The 21,994-nt window shown below is 55.1% G+C and overlaps 1 protein-coding gene across 4 annotated transcripts in view; it reads left to right on the top strand.

The window, feature by feature from the left end:
• Positions 1–17,712, top strand: part of LOC133349986 (GRB2-associated-binding protein 1-like) — a 109,057-nt gene extending 91,345 nt beyond the window's left edge. For 2 of the 4 annotated variants that reach the window (XM_061563907.1, XM_061563910.1), the window contains exons 4-12: positions 1,171–1,254; positions 2,120–2,326; positions 2,601–3,004; positions 3,520–3,617; positions 3,976–4,345; positions 8,378–8,471; positions 9,054–9,159; positions 11,068–11,199; positions 12,283–17,709. In XM_061563907.1, coding sequence (XP_061419891.1) covers positions 1,171–1,254; positions 2,120–2,326; positions 2,601–3,004; positions 3,520–3,617; positions 3,976–4,345; positions 8,378–8,471; positions 9,054–9,159; positions 11,068–11,199; positions 12,283–12,438 — 1,651 coding nt within the window. In that variant the 3' untranslated portion in view covers positions 12,439–17,709. Of the gene's footprint in view, positions 1–1,170; positions 1,255–2,119; positions 2,327–2,600; positions 3,005–3,519; positions 3,618–3,975; positions 4,346–8,377; positions 8,472–9,053; positions 9,160–9,766; positions 9,837–11,067; positions 11,200–12,282 lie in introns of all 4 variants that reach the window. The other 2 variants (XM_061563909.1, XM_061563908.1) reach the window with 2 other exon arrangements.
• The last annotated feature ends 4,282 nt before the right edge of the window (positions 17,713–21,994 follow it).

Below are 21,994 nucleotides of genomic sequence, written 5' to 3'. Positions count from 1 at the left end.
ATGCCCGCGAAACTGCTGTGCACTCGCGCATACAAACACACGTGCAGTGTGCAAAATACACCCACTTGTATACACACACCTGCAAAAACACGTACCACCACACGTGTATATTCAAAACATACAAACATGCACATATGTTTACATACACACACACAAGCACACGTGTGTATACAAAACACATACCCCTACGCGTGCAAACACACGTGTACACAAATACACACGCCTACAAACACATATATACACACACACACGTAAACGCACACACACTTCACACACACACACACACACGTGTAATCCCACATCGCAGGGGCACATTACGAAGCATCGCCCCCCCCCCACAACCGACCGCCATTCTCAGCTGTCCCTGTGTGGCACTCGGTGACTTAGCACGCGGCTTGCAAAGGGAGACGAGTCGGCCGGTAGGGAGCGATGATTGCCACGTGGCATTGCAATTTGAGCGAGCCGGGGCTTGGAGGCATTACGGTGTGGCCTGTCGCAATGCACACGTCACCATTCGATGGGTGCGTTGTGAGCTTAGGAAGAATCGATTTGCTGTGGACGGATCGACGATGCGTCGATACTCGGTAGACGTTGCCCCCCCCCCCCCCCACCGACGTAGCCCCCCCCCCCCGACGTTTTGAATCAGTACCCAGTCGTAAAGAGACCTGGGGAGGGGTGATCCCACACCGCACACACAAAACGCACGCGCTTCTGTTCATCCACGATTGTTTTGCGCTTTGCCATTGTTGCTGTTATTTTATGATTTTTTGACATACATTTGTTCATTTTGTTTTTTTGTGTTTCCCCCCCCCCCCATCTGCCCCTTATCCGTTCACCCCCCTCTGTTTTTTCAATATTTTTCTCACATACCAATGCTTTATCTGTCCATTTATGCATGCATGAATTCGTAAATAATTTATCATTTTTACACTCATAATTCACACGCTCAATGTTGTGCGATATCCACGCGTGCATACAAACACATCCACGTGTTAAACACACACACACAACCCTGCAAAACACATACAACCACACGTGTACACACGTGTACACACACACACGTGTACACACACACACACGCGTACACACACACACGTGTACACACACACACACGTGTACACACACGCGTGCCTCTACCCCCACGGCCGTCGCCTGCGCCCGCGCTCCCAGCTCCACGCGCTCCACCGCACCGGCACCCCGGGCGGATGAGTACCTCCTGCTGGGGGACTGCGGTGCCAACCGCTCGCCCGCCGAGTGAGTGCATGCATGCGTGTGGCTGTGTGTGTGTGTAGGGGAGCGGTGGTGTAGCGGTTAACGCGCTGCGCTATGCACCCGGCGACACGGGTTCGATTCCCGCTCACGGCCAACACCAGTGACAATTATCTGAACCGATCCCGGGCCTCCCCTAGGTCGACTCAGCCTCAAATGAGTACCTGGTGCGGTGTTTAAACATTGCCACTAGGGAGACAAAGGCGGTCGGGCGTGGTGCTGGCCACCCACCCCCTCGTGTACCGTTCCGGCCTTCATAGGTGCTCGCTAACAGCACTTGCCCCTACAGTCTGTTAAGGCTATATGGGGGATCTTTGTCTTTGTTGTGTGGCTGTGTGTGTGTGTATGTGTGTGTGTGGCTGTGTGTATGTGTGTGTGTGTGGCTGTGTGTGGCTGTGTGTGTATGTGTGTGTATGTGTGTGTGTATGTGTGTGCAGCTGTGTGTGTGCGTGTGTGGCTGTGTGTGTGTGTGGCTGATGGTGCATCAGCCAATCATCTCGGTCATCTCAGTCAGTCCACCCATGGCACCTGGGTTTGCCCCGTGACCTGCCAGCGAGCGTTCGGCACTTCACGTGCCCTCAAGGGGCACATGGCCTGGCACAAGCGTCGTGGTGACGTCACCACCACTTAGTGGCAAATGGCGGTTGTTGTTGTGTGGCTGTGTGTGTGCGTATGACTGTGTGTGTGCGTGTGACTGTGTGTGTGTGTGGTTGTGTGTGTGTGTGGCTGTGTCTTTGTGTGTGCGTCCGTGTGCTTTTGTGTGTATGTATGTATTTACGTGTGTGCAAATACACGCATGTACACGTATTCGTGCGCTCAAGCGTGTACACACGTGCTCGTGTCCCCGCAGCCCGAGCCCCGTGTGCGACACCGACCTCAACCACAACGCGCCGCCCCCCGTGACCTCCAAAGGGGTCATGAACGGGGTCTTGCCCCCGGCGTACGACCTGGCCCCTGGCCCGCTCTGCCCCCCGCTCCCTCCGCCCCCCTCCGCCGCGGCAGATCTGCTGGAGGCGGACGGGGACCTCTCGGGAGCCATCTACAGCTACCCCCGCAGGTGTGCGCCGCACGATGCCCCTCGCCGCACCGCACCGCCGCGTGCGCCGCACCGGCATGTGCCCGCACCGCGGTCGCGTGCCAACCGCTACACTTCCGCTCCCCATAACACAAAGACACACACGATCACACTGACCCTGTCCCCAACAGTGACACGCTCACGCAAGCCACACCGTCGCCATCACTGACACACTGACACGGTAACACAACTCGCACGCTGACGCCGTCTCTCCCCACCCCCCTCCCCACTGCGCTCCCCGCCCCCCCGCACTCAGCTACTCCATGAGCAGCGAGCAGCCCACCTACGACACCCCCCCGTCGGCCCCCACCTCGTCCTCGCTCTACCAGGTCCCCTGCGTCTTCCGCTTCGACGGCGGGCAGACCACTCCGGCCGCCTCCGCGGGCGGCGCCTCCCCCACCTCGCTGTCGGGGGGCCCCGCGCTGCTGCCCGACGCGGGGACGCCCCCGCCGCGGCCCCCCAAGCCGAGCGCCGGCACGCCGGCCGGGGAGAGGGACGCCGAGGCGGCCAACGGTGGCGGCGGCGGCGGCAGCGCCGGCGTGTACAGCTACCCGCGCTCGCAGTCGGAGAGCGACGGAGGCCTCTACCTGGTTCCGCCGCCCACCGTGGCGCGGAGGAGCAACACCATCTCCAGCCTGGACGGAGCCAAGGCGGCGCGCGGTAAGAGCCGCTCCCGCCATCGACGCTCTGTGGCCTCGACCGCTGTCGGCGCGCGGCCGTCGCCGTCGCCGCGAGCGGCGGGGGTTGCCCGTCGGCCCCAACTGCGGAGGTGCGAAGCGTCGCTGCGAGACGCGGTTGCCTGGGCTTGTATTGTCGTCGAATGTTTTCCAGGTCGCCGGTAAACGGGGGTAGGCCACGGCGGGAGGGTTTACTGAATGTGGTGTGGCAGGGCGCGGAAATATTTTCCGGATCGCCGACCCGGACGGATTAAGCCCTGCTTGTTACCGTCAACACACAGCCACAGTCATCTCCACGAGGTGGGGTCACCGGTCAGTCACCGGTCACCAGTCAGTCACCAGCTGCAGGCTGTGCGAGAGGTCCAAACGGGTTCTGTGTCTCATGACGGCGATAGTACAGTCGACCCATCGTCACCAACATCATCAATTTAAGTCATCATCGTTATCACCATCATCATGGTCGTGAGCGCCGCTCTGTCCGTGCCCCCCGCTGCGTAGACTCGTACCGGCTGGACAGCTACGACTACCCCCGCACGACGGTGAGCGACGTGGGTCACTCGCTCGAGTCCGTGGGCGACGGGTACAGCTCGTACATGGTGAGACTCGCCTACCCGCACTCGCCCACTCACCCGCTCGCTCGCTCAGTCACTCGCTCACCCACTCACCCGCTCGCTCACCCACTCGCTCACCCACTCGCTCACCCACTCGCTAAGCCACTCGCTAAGCCACTCGCTCAGCCACTTACAAACTAGTTTTTTTGGTTTGCTCACTCATTAACCCACCCACTCACTCGTTCACTCAGTCACTTATACAGCAGCTCACTCGCTCGCTTACCCACTGAGTCACCCAGGCACCCGTGCATTCAATCGCTCGCACCTTCCCGCGGTCGTACACTCAAGCACCCTTCCACCGTGTGCGCTCCTCTCCCTCCTCCCCTCCTCCCCTCACCCCCAGCGCAAGAAGAGCTTGCAGGGCGGCTCCGAGTCCGACCTGGAGCAGAACTACGTGGCGATGGTGCCGAGCCCGGGTCACGAGATCGACTCGCCCGTGACCTCCGACACCAACTACATCCCCATGAGCCCCGCCCACGTCGAGGGCCTCTCCCCGCCGACCTCCCAGGGGGGGGCGCCCCCCACCGCAGCTGCCACCGTTGCCGCCCCGGCCCCCGGCTCCGGCCCGTCCGTGGTGCCGCCCCCCCCCGCCGCGCCCAGGAGGGGCTCCAACGGTGGCCCCCCGAGGCGTGCAGTGGTGCCCGCCGAGGTGCAGCTTCCGCCCCCCGTCAACCGCAACCTCAAGCCCGACCGCAAGGGGGGCGATCGCAAAGGTAAAGGGGGCGGCTCTACGTGCACACTCACACGCTCACACACTCACACGCTCACACACTCACACGCTCACACACTCACACGCTCACACGCTCACACACTCACACGCTCACACGCTCACACGCTCACACACTCACACACTCACACACTCACACGCTCACACGCTCACACGCTCGCACGCTCGCTCGCTCACACACTCACACACTCACACGCTCACACGCTCACACACTCACACACTCACACACTCACACGCTCACACGCTCACACGCTCACACACTCGCTCGCTCACACGCTCACACGCTCACACGCTCACACACTCGCTCGCTCACACACTCGCTCGCTCACACACTCACACGCTCACACACTCACACACTCGCTCGCTCACACACTCGCTCGCTCACACACTCGCTCGCTCACACACTCACACACTCACACACTCACACACTCACACACTCACACGCTCACACGCTCGCTCGCTCACACGCTCGCTCACACACTCGCTCGCTCACACACTCACACGCTCACACGCTCACACACTCACACACTCGCTCGCTCACACGCTCGCTCGCTCACACACTCGCTCGCTCACACACTCGCTCGCTCACACACTCGCTCGCTCACACGCTCGCTCGCTCACACACTCGCTCGCTCACACGCTCGCTCGCTCACACACTCGCTCGCTCACACACTCGCTCGCTCACACACTCGCTCGCTCACACACTCACACGCTCACACGCTCGCTCGCTCACACGCTCGCTCGCTCACACACTCGCTCGCACACTCGCTCGCTCACACACTCGCTCGCTCACACACTCGCTCGCTCACACACTCGCTCGCTCACACACTCGCTCGCTCACACACTCACACGCTCACACGCTCACACACTCACACGCTGACACACTCATACACTCGCTCGCTCACACGCTCACACACTCACTCGCTCACACACTCACACACTCACACACTCACTCGCTCACACACTCACACACTCACTCGCTCACACACTCACACACTCACACACTCACACACTCACACACTCACTCGCTCACACACTCACACACTCACACACTCACACACTCACACGCTCACACACTCACTCGCTCACACGCTCACTCGCTCACACACTCACTCGCTCACACACTCGCTCGCTCACACGCTCACACACTCACACGCTTACACACTCACACGCTGACACACTCATACACTCGCTCGCTCACACGCTCACACGCTCACACACTCACTCGCTCACACGCTCACTCGCTCACACGCTCACTCGCTCACACACTCACACACTCACTCGCTCACACACTCACACACTCACTCGCTCACACACTCACACACTCGCTCGCTCACATGCTCGCTCACACGCTCGCTCACGCGCTCACTCGCTCACTCACTCACTCGCTCACACATTCACACGCTCACTCGCAGAATAGACAAAGGTCACCCCGTGTGTATAGCCTAAACAGACCGTTGGGGCAAGTAACTAGTGGCACCTGTGAAGGCCGGCACGGCACACGGTGGGGGTGGGTGGCCAGCACCACCACGCCCTGCCACTGTTGTATCCCTCCTGGCGATGTTTACTACACACTGCACCAGGTACTCGTTTGAGGCTGAGTCGACCTAGGGGAGGTCCAGGACCGGTTCAGATAATCGTCACTTGTTTTGGGCTTGAGCGGGAATTGAACTCGGTCGCTGGGTTCGTAGTGCAGGGTGCTCACCGCAACACTAATGATCGGCCAAACGCATACAAGCACATTCGTATGCTCGCACGACTTTGACTTTATACACTTTATACACGTACACGCCGGATGCATGCGTACACACATACACACACGCGCAAACATGCAGCCCCTCGCGAAGGCAGCGGAGCGCAGGGGAGAGGATGCACGATACCGTTATAAACAAGGAACACAAAGCATGCATAGGCATGGGATTATTTACCGCTTATCCTCGGGGTTATTTTCTTCCACTATCGCGATGATAGTGTTGCGGTTCCCAGTCCCACCACGAGATGACGTCAAACGTGACACCATCGCGATGGATCGACAAAGGGCTGCTGCTTGCTGTTTAATCGTTGCGCACATGGTGTTACGTTTGCTTTCGAATTTCGACGCTCACCTCCATTGGGGTGAGCGTCGAAATAAGCGCGCAAGAGGGCGTTCGGTCAAGTAACGCGAGTGCCTTCAAATACGATTGTTTTTCTCTCGCGAAGTGGAAAGTAAAAATACTATCACTTGACCGACCGGTTGGCTTTGGGTCAAGGAATTTTTATTTTTATTTTTTTTATTTAGTCAGCTTAAAAGTCAAATTATTGCGTTCCTCTCCACAACGGAGGGGCGCGCACAAAAACAATTCCTGTTTTTACTATTTCCACAAAACCCGTTTGCACTTTTTTTTTTGACCGAACAAAAGAGGAAGGTTTCGGAATTGGAGAACTCAAACGTGCGCCCAAAACAGAAGTGAGGCGAACGTTACGCAAGCGCCGCGGGCACCCGTGGCGGTTAAGAGGGGAGACATTGCGTTTCTCTGAGGTCGAGACGTGACACCCGGCCTCTCGGTGCACGACGTATTAATCTCGTCTGCAAGATCCGACCGTGTCCGTCCGGCGCTCACCGAGCCGCGTTGGCTTCCGGTTGCCGAACGAACAGGTTGCGAGGTCGCACTCGTTACACACACAAAGCGCTTGCCGCAAAACAACCACGGTGCCTCGCTGGTCTCGCCAAGGGGCGCAAACCGTCGCGCGAGCTCCGGTCATCCCCGCAGCGGCTTTTGGCTGGCCGTCACCGCATCGCGCGCTTTCAGATGCGCTTCTGCGGCCGTCTGGAACGCTCTTCCTTCCGATATTAGGAAGCCACTGGAGCTACGCACTTTTAAATGTAGATTGAAAACTCATCTCTTTAGAACTGATTCTTGTGTTCAGTTTGTTGTCCACCCCCCCCACCCCGCATTTCCGATTAGCAAAGTTGGCTACGTACGGTTCGAAAGAAGTTCAGAGTACATACATAGCTACTTGTCTCACGGTTTTATCCCCGACCGTGCTGTCGGCGTCGTGCCACGCGACGGAGTGCCCTTACGGAAGCTCACACAGAGGGAACGGGTCGCGACGCGTATTCCTGTTGCTAGCCAGGCGACAGTGCTGGCTATGCTACGCCGCGCGTGGCTGCCTGTAATCCGGCAGCGCGGAGGCGGCAGCGAGGGTCGCCAGATCACCGTGCGCACATGCTGAGAAATCTTCCTTCCCGTGTCGGCGTCGTGGAGGTGCCGTACCTTGACTCGCCAGGAGAAGGCGGCGGCAGCAAGAGTGCAGATGCCTCCTGTTCCACCTATACGGGATCGAGTGTTTCCCCCTCGCACGCGTGGGTTTTTCCCAAGGTCGCTCCAAGTTCTCTCCCACGCGCAGACACTCATTAATTGGCCGATGACACCTTAGCATGCAGGGGATCGCAGAGCTCGGGCACTTTTTGGTGCCGGCTCACTGCGTGGCTGTCTCTCCGCTTGTCTGGTTCCTTCTTACGCCGCTGAGTCGTTCTCTCTGCATGAGAGCGAGCACCCCCCCCACCCCCTCGTGTAAGAGCATGGCCTGCGGTAGTTGATAACCTCCGAAGCTCCCTTCAAGCGACCTTCCGGTTCACACGGCAGGAGTCGGCACCTCCCCAGCAGCTTTTCCGCTGAGAGTTGACGCTCGACGCACGGCGACTTAATTTTGTTACTTAACCGGCTGGGTAGCCTCATTCGCACGAGTGACCTGGGGCATTTATTTGCCAGCGGGGGGTGGGGGGGGGGGATGATTGCTGGCTTGCCAACGTTCATTAAATCTACTCCAAAGTTGTTGCGCGACGGGCTTGTTTTGTGCGAGAGGCCGGTTTACTCACGGGCAGCCGGAGCCTGGAGGATCTTGAAGCTGGTGAGCTCCTCATGCTCCGAATGAGATTCCCGTTACTGCCTTGGCGCTAACAAAACTTGGTGTCGCGCGTTCTTCCCCTCTCACTGGGCCCCCTCACCCCTGTCTCTCCCACCCCCTCACCCCCCAGGAGCCAAGCCGCCCCCCCTCGTCATTAAACCGGTCGACGACATCGATGGACTCATGCAGGCGCCGGTGCGATCGCCGCTCACCAAGACCTACGGGTGAGTGGGGCTCACCGGGTGAGCGCAGCAGCGCGCGTTCCGCATAGCCTTGACGGACTGTTGGGGCAAGTGCCGTGAGCTAGCACCTATCGAGGCCGGCTCGACACATGGCGGGGTGGGTGGTCAGCACCACGCCCGGCCGCCTTTGTCTTCCCCGGTGGCGATGTTTACACACCGCGCCAGGTGCTCAGCTGTGGCCGAGCTGCACGCACACACGCACCCACGCACCCACGCACGCACCCACGCACCCACGCACCCACGCACGCACCCACGCACCCACGGACACCAGAGATGTTTGCAATGTGCGCATACTTGCTTGTCGTGTCTGGAACGAGCATCGTGGCGAGCGGTGCTGTGGCTGGGAAACGTGCGGTGACAAATGTCGTGGCTGGAGAGAGAGCTTCGTGGCGAGTGTTGTGGCTAAGGAGTGCGCGGCAAGCGGGGACTGTTTGCAGCTTTGGGAGCGAGTGTCATGGCGAGAGAATGTCGTGGCCGGAGAGAGAGAGCGGTGGAGAGTGATACGGCTCGGAGCGTCGCACCCTGCCCCATCCCGTTCTGACCGCGGACTCCGTGTCGATCTAGGCCGCAGAAAGGCCCCTCGTTCCGCTACAGCCGCAGGCCGGACTCGGTGCACAGCACGGCCTCCAGCTCAGGCTCCGAGGAGGCCGACCCCCCCTACATCCCCATGGTAACGGCTCCAGTAGCCACCCCCCCCCCCTCCGCTACTCCTTTCCTCTCTGCAGGACGTCGTTCACAGCCTCCTCACCTGCTCGGCTCCTCCTAATGTTCACTTTGTGAGTTTCCTTTCTCAGTTTCCTTTCCCTGCGATTTCCGCTGGATTCTACCGCTGCTGCCGCCGCCATTGCTGCCACTGCTGCTGAGGAGTCTCGTTCTGTCGGCCTCGTTTCTCCGTCTCTCTCTCTCGCGCGTCTGACCGACACTGTTATCTTTTTCTCGAGACTTCCCGTGGCACGTCTCTGACATTCGCAAGGGTCACGTCTGCCGGCGTTGCCTCTGCGGAGTTGGGTTAACGCCTCCTTTTGTCCGCAGCGGCACGCTCCGCGGCCTTCGAACTTTTGTGTCCCCCTTTGTTGACGTCTCCCGTCGACGGCCGCCTTCAACATGGCCGCCTCTTCTCGCTGTCTTTTTTTCCGCCTCTTCCCTTGCGCGTCCTGGGAATTCTCGCCTCTTCCGTTGCGGCTGTCCCTCTCCGCGCCGTGAATCCTCCTTCTGCTCCTCCTCCTCCTCTCCTCCTTCGCCTCCTCGCCGCTGCCATCACCGTCGCCTGCGTCCAGTGACGAGACGTTTTTCTCGTATTACTGCACCTCGCTGCCCACGCCCACCGACACGGAGAGTGGCGATGAGGTGAGCTGTCGGTGGCGATGAGTATCCGCGGCACAAGGATGATAATGACGGCGGAGGATGAATGAGATGAACGGCCCGGGACTCGTTTTGTAGTTGGGAGAAACCCCATAGTCCAGTGATTAGAGCGCCGCGCTAGAAAGTCATTGAGCTGTGTTCGATCCCAGGCCATGGATACACGCTTCTGCGGCCGTCTGGAACGCTCTTCCTTCCAATATTACAAGCCACTGGAGCTACGCACTTTTAAATCTCGATTGAAAACTAATTTCTTTAGAACTGTTGTCTGTGTTTAGTTTGTCCAATAAAGACGGTTGGCTACGTACGGTGCGAAAGAAGTTGAACATACACACCATTAGTGGCGATTGATATCTGAATCGGTCCTGGGTGTAGCCACATCTCGTGAACGATACGGCACGGGGGGGGGGGGGGGGGGGGCGTCATCCAGCAGTGGATTGACACGGCGGCCGTCATAAATCAAATCCTCAATGAGTCTCGGGGCTCTTCTTTTTCGATGTCAGCGGCCTCGTCATTGGCGGCGATGGCATCGTCGCCCGGTCGGTGCTGCTTCACCGCTCTATGGAGGGCCTGAGATTTTTGAGCAGGCATCTCCGAGGCGACGGCCGCGACGTCGCGATTGCAATCCGACCAAATCGATCAAAGGCTTTGGCCCAATTCTTGGGATACGAACCAGTGCCGTAAGGAGCTGCCCCGGGGTTCCGACATAGCTGGCCGGGGGTGACGCCCTCCCGGGCAGAGCCGCTATCCGAGCCACGTGGTCTCATCGTGGCCTACGGGTGATACCTCTCGTGAAGATTATCCAGTACGAATGAAACTTTCAGCTTGGAGTTGCGTTGCTATTCGGGACTCAGGCTAAAGACAACTGCCCACATTGCTCAAAACTTGGACACTCAAACCAGCACTAAACATTATTTCAAATATGCAATCACTTTTTTATATTTTTTTAATTTGAAAATTAAACAAAGTACCTCCGAGGACAAACGCACGCTGGGTAGCGTTACTGAATCCAAGCGTAGGCATGGCTTTTCTTCCTTGCTTTGTTTTCTCCGACCCGTTCTCTATCGCCGTTCCCCGTCGCCTTCCGACCAGCGCCCTAACCGCGCCTCTCCCCGCTCTCCTCCCTCCATCCCTCATCCCCTGGTCCTCCTCCTCCCACCTCCGAACCCCCCCCCACCCCCCACCCCCTTGGACCTTTGAACCCTCTGGCCCGCGACAGAAGAACCAGCCTGCGAGTGCGTCGCCCACGCAAACGGCGTCGAACGCCGGGAGCCCCATGCCGCCTGGCGCACGCGATTGTGTCGAGTACCTCAAGCTCGACCTGCCCGGGTCGCCCGCTTCTACCAAGCAGGTGCCAGCGTCGCACCACCTCACCACCTGCACCACCTACAGCACCTGCACCACCCGCACCACCCACACCACCCGCACCACCCACACCACCTGCACCACCTGCACCACCTACACCACCTGCACCACCTGCACCACCTGCACCACCTACACCACCTGCACCACCTGCACCACCTGCACCACCTATATCATCTGCACCACCTGCACCACCTACACTACCTGCACCACCTGTGCCCTTTGCACCACCTACACCACCTACACCACCCGCACCACCTACAAAGACGAAGATCCTCCGTCTGCAATAGACTGTTGGGGCAAGTGCTCTTAGGTCGGCACGACACACGAGGGGGTGGGTGGCCAGCACCACACCAGGTACTCATTTGAGGCTGAGTCGACCTAGGGGAGGCCCAGGACCGGTTCAAATATTCGTCACCGGTGTTGCACATTTGCGCCACCTGCGCCAACTGTACCACCTGCACTGGCTCTTGTCACCAATAGCCACGACCCCGTTAAGTCCGAACGGCGTGTGCGGAGGCCCTCATCCAGCAGTGGATTGACAAAGAGCTGCATACGTGCACACGTACAGACTCGCGTTGTTATTAGCAGCTGAGTCAATAGGATAATAACAGAAGCCAGCCCGTCATCCCTCCTCGACATCAGACTCTCCATCCAAGGTGATAAACTAACTCCATCGGCGTCGCAATAACTCGCAGATCTACAAACGTGTTGGGGATTTATATTTGTTATTAATTGTGCTTGTGCACCACTACCAATGCAGCAGCGTCACCAAACATCTTGTTCCATCATCAGATTAAGCCGAGAAACTCCCTGCTACATTTGTCTTTGTGAATATATGCATTCGTGAGTATGCCGTACACATATACATGTATGCACCTGCGTATGTGTTCACTATTGGTCACGTGCGTGTGAGCACATCCTTGCAACCGTGCGGGCCTTAATATTTGCTCGGACTCGCCCCAACACTCTGTGGGCTACACGGAGGGGGATTGCTAACCACGTGCAGCCTTCTTCACACTCGTCCTCTCTTGTCCACCCTTGTCCACCCTTGTGCACCAACTGCGAGCAGAAGTCGGCCGCCCCGAGCCCGGCGCTCACGGAGGAGAAGGTGGACTACGTGACGGTGGACAAGGAGAAGACGCTGGCGCTGCAGAACACCAAGGAGGCGTGGCAGGACAAGCGGCAAATATCGGAGAACGACGTGCCGTCCAAGGGCACCAAGTGACGCCGTCTCGCCTCCCACCACCAACCCCTCGGCCCCGCGGCAACTCGGACTCGAGAGCTCAAAACTTAAAACTCTAAAAACGGAATAAAAACTGAAAAGCAAAACGCGCTGCGGAGTGCGAGGAGGAGCACTGCCGCCCAGGATGGACGAACGCGCAGCGCCAGTTTCGTTTTTAATCTTATCTCACCGGCGCCAGCGGTCGAGTTTCTATCATCCTCTTGGCTCGCGGTGAGATGTGAGCGAGCGAGCGAGCGAGGCCGTGCGATGATCACCGAAACGGGGCGATGCAGCTGCGATGGCGGTGGCGTTCACGGCTGAGCCCACGCCGGTGCACGGCCCGCTGCTTGGATGAGAGACGGCGCTGCTGGACGCTGCTGGGGCTGCTGGGGGCTGCCACGCCTGCCTGCCGGTGGGATCTCCGTTTGTCCGCTGGGCGCCAGCGAAGAACCACGTTGATGCAAATCGCTCAGCGCCGGACTGTTCCGAGCGAGCGAGCACGCCACCCACCCGCCCCTCCCATCGGCGTGGGATTTAACTTTCAAATATTGTTTCGTACTTTATACATCAACTGTCGATTTTTTAACTCTACACAGTTTCTACTTGAGCAACTGCTGCAATCGTCGCCGTCTCGTTTTTTTATGTTATTTTGTACTCCCCGAGTTGTTAATTTTATTGCCCGTGGTGAAAGTTGTGGTGCAAACCGGTAACAATGCAAAAGGGAACACCCTTCACAGCTGATTTTTTAAATACAGCCTGTATACAGTCTACATATATATACACAGTATTTCATCATGGACGATGACTTCTGCGACAGTGGGCGGCAGAGCCATCGCCGGCCGTACTCGTCGCCATGGCGACCATCACCGTTGAACTCATCGTCCACTCCGCCCGGTGGAAAGGAGGTCGCCCCCGATCGCTACGGCAACACCTCACGAACTCGCAAAACAATCTGAGGGCCGGCATCCACCATCCGTCAGGGTGGACTTTGCCGGTCAAGATGAACTAGTGGACTTGATTGATCAGGGTGGACTAATGGAATGTCCATGGAAGATGGACCGCCTTGATCGGGGAGGACTAATGGAATGTCCATGGAAGATGGACCGGCTTAGTCAGGGTGGACTAATGGAATGTTCATGGAAGATGGACCGGCTTGGTCAGGGTGGACTAATGGAACATCTCTGGTCAGGGTGGTCTATTGGACTGGCTGATCAGGGTGACTTTGGTGGGCGAATGGACTCGCGGGTGAATGTGGACTCGCTGATTATGGTGGACTAAACCATCTGTTCAGGGGTGGAATTTCTCGTCGAGGTCGAGCGCCTGGTCATGTCGGTCCTTTAGTTGAATCGTGGTAGACGCAGCGGTCAGGGCGGAGATCTCCTCCCAAGGTGAACTCGCCACTCTCACGATGGACCTGCTCCAGCGATGATGAACCGGGTGGACGAGTCCAACGCTGGACTCGCGGATTTTCCGGTTGGAGTGGAGCTGTTCTCATAGGTCAGGGTGGACGTTCCGGATCGAGCCATGGGGCCGTGCCGGGAACGGCGAGTGACGGGGAGCTTTGTGCCGTGACCGGTCGTCGCTACGTCACCCGTCTGCCTTCTTAACCCCCCGCCCCCCGAGCCCCCCGCCGCGCGTGCGCCTGCCCGAAGACGCAAAAAAATACTCGTGAAATGACAAAAAAAAATGAACAGATTTGTAGAAAAATATATATAAGGATAATGCTGTGGTTTTACATAACGATTTCAAATTTTGTTTTGTAAGAAAGACGTGGCCTTGGTTCACGTTGTCGTTCGTCGTTGTCCATCGTTTTGTCCGGTTTGTTTTGTTTTACAGAAAACAGGAGGGAGTTGTTGTTGTTGTTTTTGTAAAAATGGTTGAAGTTGCAGTTTGTCTCATTTTAGTATTTGCGCGAGCACTTGATTGGGGAGGGGGGGGGGGGATGCTCGTATTTTGAGGAGGGGCTGTCATGCCTCCCCCCCCTCCCAACCTCTCCCCCCCCCTTCCAACCTCTCCCCCCCCCTCTTCCTGCCACGTCGTCGCCCTCTCACTGTGCCCCCCCCCCCCCCCCCACAAACAAAACCACCAACTCCATTGTAGCCCACGTGAACCCTGACCCCTGGGGTAAAGGTCGCCAAACACAGCGGTAAATTTGTCAACAGTCGCAACAAAGGAGAGGGTATCCCGGGCCGAATGATGTCGGCAGAAAGGAAATGCCAACGAGAGACAAGACGTCGCCTCTCCCCCTGCCGCGTGCTGCTGCTGCTGCTGTGGGACCGGGTCTCGCCACGTGTCGTTCGGCGACGATGTCCGACGTTTCGTTCCAACGTGCCCGCGGCCGGGAGCTTCTTCGGGATCGGAGAAGCTTTCCGGCGCGGTGAGTGACACGCCGGATGATCACGCCGAACGGTGCCGCGATACATCCCGAAACACATCGGGGGGGGGGGGGGGGGGGGTATTAGCTGAATTACGTTTGGCTTATCCGATAGCTGATTGGACAGTGGTGATGATGACGATGATAGTCGGAGTGGAATTTCAATAATTTATCTCTAATGTACGCGCGCGACCCTTTTTGTCAACTCCGCCGCTGGACGAAGACCTCCGCGTGCCGTGCGTATCGATGGGGGGAGGAGGTGGGTGGAGGGGGGGTGGGGGGCGCTTGTTTGACCATACTTCACCACGCCTGCCAGGGCGGACTGGCACGCGGCGCCAACCCCGGGTGAAGCGGTCGGTGGCGGTGCCGTCGGTTGAGATTGTGCGCTGCTGCTGCTGCTGCTGCTGCCTTTGACTACGATGGGTTTATTTTGTATTTATTCTCGACCGCGTGCCGTCGACGTCGCTAGGAACGGGGAGGTGCGCGCGTGAGTCGCGGTATTCGCGAGGTCAGGTGACCTCTGCCCCTGGGGGGGGGGGGGGGTCCAGAGAAGCTATGCAACAGCCCCTCGTGATGAGGTGCTCACAGTTGGTCCTTGAGAAATTAAAATTGAGCAAAAAACAACAATATTAAAAACAGCGGCACCAACAGCAACGGTAGTAAATAATAAACATCCAATACCATTCTCAGCCACGCTCTCGTGCACCCTGTGCACGGTGTGTGTGTGTGTTCTTTTTCCAAGACGCCTGTCCCGAGTCTGTATGTACGTGTGTGTGCGCGCGAGTCTAGGTGTGTGTGGCTGTCTGTATGATCTGAATGTGGCCGCGTGTGTGTGTGGCTGTCTGTGTACAGCGCAGTGGAGCGGTTGCGCCACGCTGCGCTACGAACCCGGCGTCCCGAGTTCGATTCCCACTCACGGCCAACACCCAGTGACGGTTATATGACCCGGTCCTGGGACTCCTCTGGGTCGACTCGGCCTCAAATGAGTACCTGATGCGGTGTTTAAACATGCCACTGGGGTGACAAAGGCGGCCGGGTGTGGTGCTGGCCACCCACAACTTCGTGTGCTGTTCCGGCCTTCATAGGTGCTCGCTAGCTAACAGCACTTGCCCCAACAGTATTTTTAGGCTATACGGGGGATCTTTGTCTTTTGTTTTGTATATTGTACAGCGATTGGGGGTGCAGTGGTAACCGCACTGCACCAACGCCCCCCAACCCAGAATGATCCAACCGGCGATGAGCGAATTCTACCCAGGGCCCGGGTCTCATGCACACGCGAAATAAATAAATGATTCGGGCATTTAAAGTTGTTTCCAGGCACGCATTTTAAATCAACTGCTTTAATTAAGTGTCCATTGGAGTAGGGTCACAACCTTTCGGTTGCAAAGGCACGCAACTCTATTGCTGTGATACAAAAAATAGAGCTTTGCCACCCACAAACAATGATGATGGATGGAGCTGGTGGACAAGGGAGAAGTGGGGAATCAGGAATTCATTTCTCACTGAAATATATTCAGGGTCACTGCCAGACTCGACTGGACGTGGTGGTGGTGGTGAGAGGCACATGAGGACGCGTAACCACGGCCGAAACGAGAGGTAATCATGAATGTGGTGTGCCGGGTAACGGAATGATGTTACGGTTAACTAACTCGGCCGAAACTAAAACTAACTTTTTTTCGATTTAAAGCTTTCGTGACTGCAGGGATTCATCTTCTTGGTTCTTTCGGTAAAATCACGTAGAAGGGAAGTAATAAAATAATAAAAATAAAACATAATAAAATAATTCATCCAGACGCTGTCTCCCCGACAGACCTGGTCGTCACCTGAGGACGGCTGCTTGCGTTGTGGCCGAAACGTGAGAATTATTTTATTATGTTTTATATTTATTATTTTATTACTTCCCTTCTACGTGACTTTACCGAAATAACCAAGAAGATGAACTTTTTTTATTTTACCAGGTAATGCCCTCTGAGCTACTTATCTCTTTTTCAGAAGCCACCTCGCTATCAAAAAATCATGATCCAACGAAATGGCTTACGTGTAAATGTATAGCAGCCATATTCTCTAAACGCATGTTTCTAAACGTGGAGGGAAACACCGGAGAAACCCGGAGAAAAATCCACACGAACACAGGGAGAGAGATACACGCAACTCCAAACATAGAGCAGGCGTCAGGGTCGGGATCAAACCCACGAACTCGTGTATACCGGGCGAGGGAGTTAACATCTCCTTAGGTTTTTTCGGTAAAGTCACGTAGGTAAAAAATAAAATTTAAATTAATAAAAGTAAAATTAAAAAATCACGACGTTTCGGAGGCAACACAAGCTTCCGTCTTCAGGTGGAACCGTCACAACACGATTGATGTATCAAGTAAAGACTTTACCGTCACAGCACGATTGCTGTATCAAGTAAAGAGGAAAAAAAACCTAAGAGTATGAATCCTTGCAGTCACGAAAGCAACAAATCTAGAGTTAACATCTCGCCAACCGCAGCGCCTCTACGGTGCAATTTAATGGAATGTTAACAGTGATAATTGGTTGTTACGATTCGAACCCTCCCTTAATTGCGTATTGAAAATGGAACGCATCGCGTTACACGTTGCTACGTCAACTGGGTGCAGTAGGCGAGAGGAGACGCCAGGGGGCCTCGCTGGCTCGAGAGAGGAGGAAGCGACGCATGGCCTGGAACGGCACAGCCTGGCACGGCACGGCACAGCCTGGCACGGCTCTGCACGGCACGGCACCGACAGAAAACGTTTTGAGTGTCTTTGCGAGCACGTGAATTCGGATTTGCGACATTCAAATTGAGACGTGTGTGTTTTTACGTATGTCAATGTAGATATATATATTTATTTGTTTTCCTTTATTCATTCTTAGATTGGGATTATACGTGGCGGCCAAGCGCCCCGCTGTCAATTCTTGGCAAGAATCTCTTCTGAAAAAGAGAAGCATCATCATAATAACAATAAACTATGTTCATTATTCTGGCTGGTGGTGTACTTAATACTTCGCGGTCTGTGACATTCACGTGTGTCTGTTTTCGTGCAATTATAACATTAAATACACATTAAGTTAGAAACCAGCAATCCGTACTAAGGGGCTGTCCATAAATGACGTCACGCGATTTTGGACGATTTTTGACCCCCCCCCCCCTCGTCACACGGCGTCACAAAAAGTCAGACCCCCCTCAAATATGACGTCACAAAGCTCTGCCCCCCCCCCCCGCTTTTCCCAATTCACTGCTGGATGAAAGTGCCTCTCTCCAAATCGCAACCCAGTTTTAATGAGCGATAATTGTTTTTAAGGAACGTGAGCTGTGACGCACATCGGCAATGGGCGTCACTGTGAATGCAACTTGCGCATGACGCACACCCCCGCAATGTGGCTGCAAAAAAACGTTTTTAGCTTTACGATTTCATTTCATTTGTCACTTGAGTGACGAGGGAAAGAATGTGGAAGAGAGTACCGCCCGCACCTATGTCGCATACCTTCATGTAGATCGTTTCATGAATGTAACGTTGGGAATTGATTGAGAATTATTCGCGCACTGTCCACCGAGCTGATGAAGCGATGACATCAGCTCTTGTGCAGGTGCTCAGGTGGATTATAGTAAACTATAAACTAAACTATTTTTTTTTTATTTCACCAGGTAAGACCCACTGAGCTATGTAGCTCTTTTTCAGAAGCAACCTGACCACAAATGATAGCTCAACGAAGTGGCTTTTCACGTGGAAATGTCTAGCAGCCAAATACTCTAAACGCGTGATGTTGATTCTAAATGTAGAGGGGACAACCGGTGGACCCGGATAAAAATCCACGCGACCACGGGGAGAGAGACACCAAAAACTCCAAATATACAGCAGCAGGCGTAAATGTCGGGATCGAACCCACGACCTCCTGCACACCAGGCGAGGTAGTTAACATCTCCTAGCCACCGTGATGATGATGAGAGACAGAAACACGCAAACTCCAAATATACAGCAGCAGGCGTTAGGGTCGGGATCGATCCCACGACCTCCTGTATTGCAGGCGAGGTAGTCAACATCTCCTAGCCACCGTGATGATGATGAGAGAGACACGCAAACTCCAAATATACAGCAGGCGCTAGGATCGGGATTGAACCCACGACCTCCTGCACACCAGGCGAGGTAGTTAACATCTCCTAGCCACCGTCATGATGATGAGAGAGAGAACATGGAAACTCCAAATATACAGCGGGCGTTAGGGTCGGGATCGAACCCACGACCTCCTGTGTACCAGGCGAGGTAGTTAACATCTCACACTATTACAGCGCCCAGCGATGTCACATTGCTGGATCGCGGAGTGATGGAGGCGGCTTCGCGGGAGGCTCTCATCCAGCAGTGGATTGAATCATGGATGCTGATGATGATTACGATGACTTGGTAGGAAACTATTTGCCTCCAAAACCTGTAGTTGGGTGTGGCAGAGTCCGTGACCAGCGCTGACACTTTGGGACGTCCCTGAACAGCAACTGCATCCTCTTGACTCATTGGCGGCCCTGTGAGTGGAAACGAAACAATCCTTTGTGGTTCTATTTGTTTGTATTTGTTTCATAACAAATGCAGTAGTGTACCAGCGGTGGTGGAGCGGCTAGCGCGCTGCGCTACGAACCTGGTGCCCCCCCCCCCCCCGCTCACGGCCAACATCGGTGACGATTATCTGAACCGGTCCTGGGCCTCCCCTAGGTCCACTCAGACTCAAATGAGTACCTGGTGCGGCGTGTCATCGCCATTCGGAAGACAAAGGCGGTCGAGCGTGGTGTTGGCCACCCACCCCCTCGTGTGCCGTGCCGGCCTTTATAGGTGCTCGCTAACAGCACTTGCCCCTACAGCCTGTTAAGGCTACACGGGGGATCTTTGTCTTTGTGTCAGTTGGTGGAGCAGAGTGGATCCATGGCGTGCGGGTGACCCGGGCGTGCCGAATGCGACGTGCAGCATCGCGTCACTCTCGACGGCGCTGTGGTCGTGGTTCAGAATTCGGGTTATTGACGATAGGGTTTGGGGTGATTTCTATTGATTGGGTTCGACAGAGGGTAAAGGTTAGGGGTTTAGGGCGATTGATCAGGTTGATTCTAGGTATAGGAATAGGGTAAGAGCTCGGGTTAAGGTTAGTGGTTCGGATGGAGTTAGTTTTAGGGCTATGGGGCTAGGGGTAGAGGTTTGTGTAATGATTAGGTTAATGATAGAGGTTAGGGCTCGGTTAGGGGTAATGCTAAGAAAAGGTTTACGCGAGGGTTATGGTGAATGATGCGGTTAAGTTTAGGGCGATGCGTGGTATTCATTCAGGTTGAGTTGAGTATCGTGATGAGTTGAGTATCGTGATGAGGTTAATTATGCTGCGGTTCGGGTTAAGAGCTAAGTTAGGATGAGTACAAATGAATAATGATAAGGCTAATGTTGGTTATGGTTTGCTTAAAAGTTCGGTCTTGGATTAGTTATTGCTCAGGTCAGTAATGGTGTCAATGCTATATAATTAGATTGGTTGTATTCGTGTTGGGGTTAGTGTGAGTGTCCTGGTTAGGTTTAATTGTACGGTTAGTATCAATGCAAAGTCTGTGGTTAAACTCACGGCTGAAGTTAGTGTTGCGGCTAGTCTCCTGGTTAATATTAGGAGATGGCATTAGGGGTAGGGTTCGTGTTAATGTCAGTGTCCACACAAAGCTTCTGGTTAAAGCACAGGACGAATGCCAAGGTGAGTGTTACGGGATAACTTCGTGGCGATCGCTTTGTGCTCGAGGGGAAATGGAAGGTAAGTGACCTTGTAAGTGGATGGTTGGACACTGGTGTCACCATCAACCGGCATCAGAACACGAGCGGGCCCAGGTGTGTTGCACATCTTCCCCTTGAGTGGAACATTCACGGAAACAAGCCGCAAGAGTGCGACTGTGGCCATATAACCCGCACACAACCAGGATGTTTCTTTTCCTGGGGGAATCCGATGAGCTGTAAAGCTCTTTATCACAGGTGTCCAGCGAGACAGGTAAGAACGTTACAACAACAAACAACAACAACAACACGATAGGAGTGCAAAGTCCAATAAAGGTAAACAAATGACCCAAACATATAAATGAAACTAAACCATCCCCATCCTTCCAGACAATGCCCACTGAGGGATTAACTTATCGTTTCAAAAGCCACCTGGCCACAAATGATAACTCAACAAAGTGGCCCGTCATCATTCGGACATTCATAGCGGCGAAATCATCTAAAGACTGCAGTCTAAGCGCGTGTCTCTAAATGTGGAGTGGGGAAAACCGGAGGACCCGGAGAAATAAAATGCACTTGACCAGGCTATGGGCCCTACAAAACGTCGCCGTGGTATTGTTCGTGTTGTTGAGTCTCACGGAAAAGACAAGTGAAAGGCAAACAGTGCAGATTAAAAAGGTGTGCAGGTGAGGTTGGAAACCCAAGAGGGCTTCTATGTATATACAAAACAGATTGTTCAATAAATTAAACAAAGCATACTCATGCTAATTAAACTTGTTCAACTAGAGGTGTTGATGCGCTCGTTCAGCAGAGGAGGATGAACAGCAGCAAATCTGGCTGTGACGGTCCCACCTTATTTTATTTTTTATTAATTTCAATTTTTTACCTACGCGACTTTACCGAAAGAACTAAGAGTATGAATCCTTGCAGTCACGAAAGCTTCAAATCTAGAAGCAAAACCACAGCAAATCTCTCTGCTGAAGTTCCCCCCCCACCCCCCTCGACATGACCCTAAACGTGAACACATGACCCCCCATTCGCAAGAACAAACCGCAGTGGATGAGTACACGTACACATTCTTACGTAAACCGAACAATTATCTTCAGGAATGCAAAGAATCTCTCGGGCGACTATTTTTACCGACAATATCAGTATGACTGGGAGAGGAAGACACCTGTTTAGTCAAAGAATGCTTTAAAATCCACCCCGAGCCGCGCCTTGGTGGCCATCCATTGAGTGCGTACGCAAAAATCCGTCAAAACTTGACGCCTCTCTCCTCCCTGTACGCACGCGGTCTTTTCATACCCCCCCCCCCACCTGCGTACGTTCGCCTGACGCAACCCCCCCCCCCCCCCACCGTATCCTAAAGAACGTCCGATACTTAATCCACGCAGAAACGATCAAGGATTAATAATATTGACGTGTTTAAGCAAACAGATAGTCCACCGCCGGACTGTCTA

Source organism: Lethenteron reissneri, chromosome 32 (genome assembly GCF_015708825.2).
Source record: "Lethenteron reissneri isolate LAM-NWPU_2019-01 chromosome 32, ASM1570882v1, whole genome shotgun sequence".
In the NCBI taxonomy this organism is placed as follows: Eukaryota; Metazoa; Chordata; class Hyperoartia; order Petromyzontiformes; family Petromyzontidae; genus Lethenteron; species Lethenteron reissneri.
This window is presented reverse-complemented; position numbering and strand designations above follow the sequence as displayed.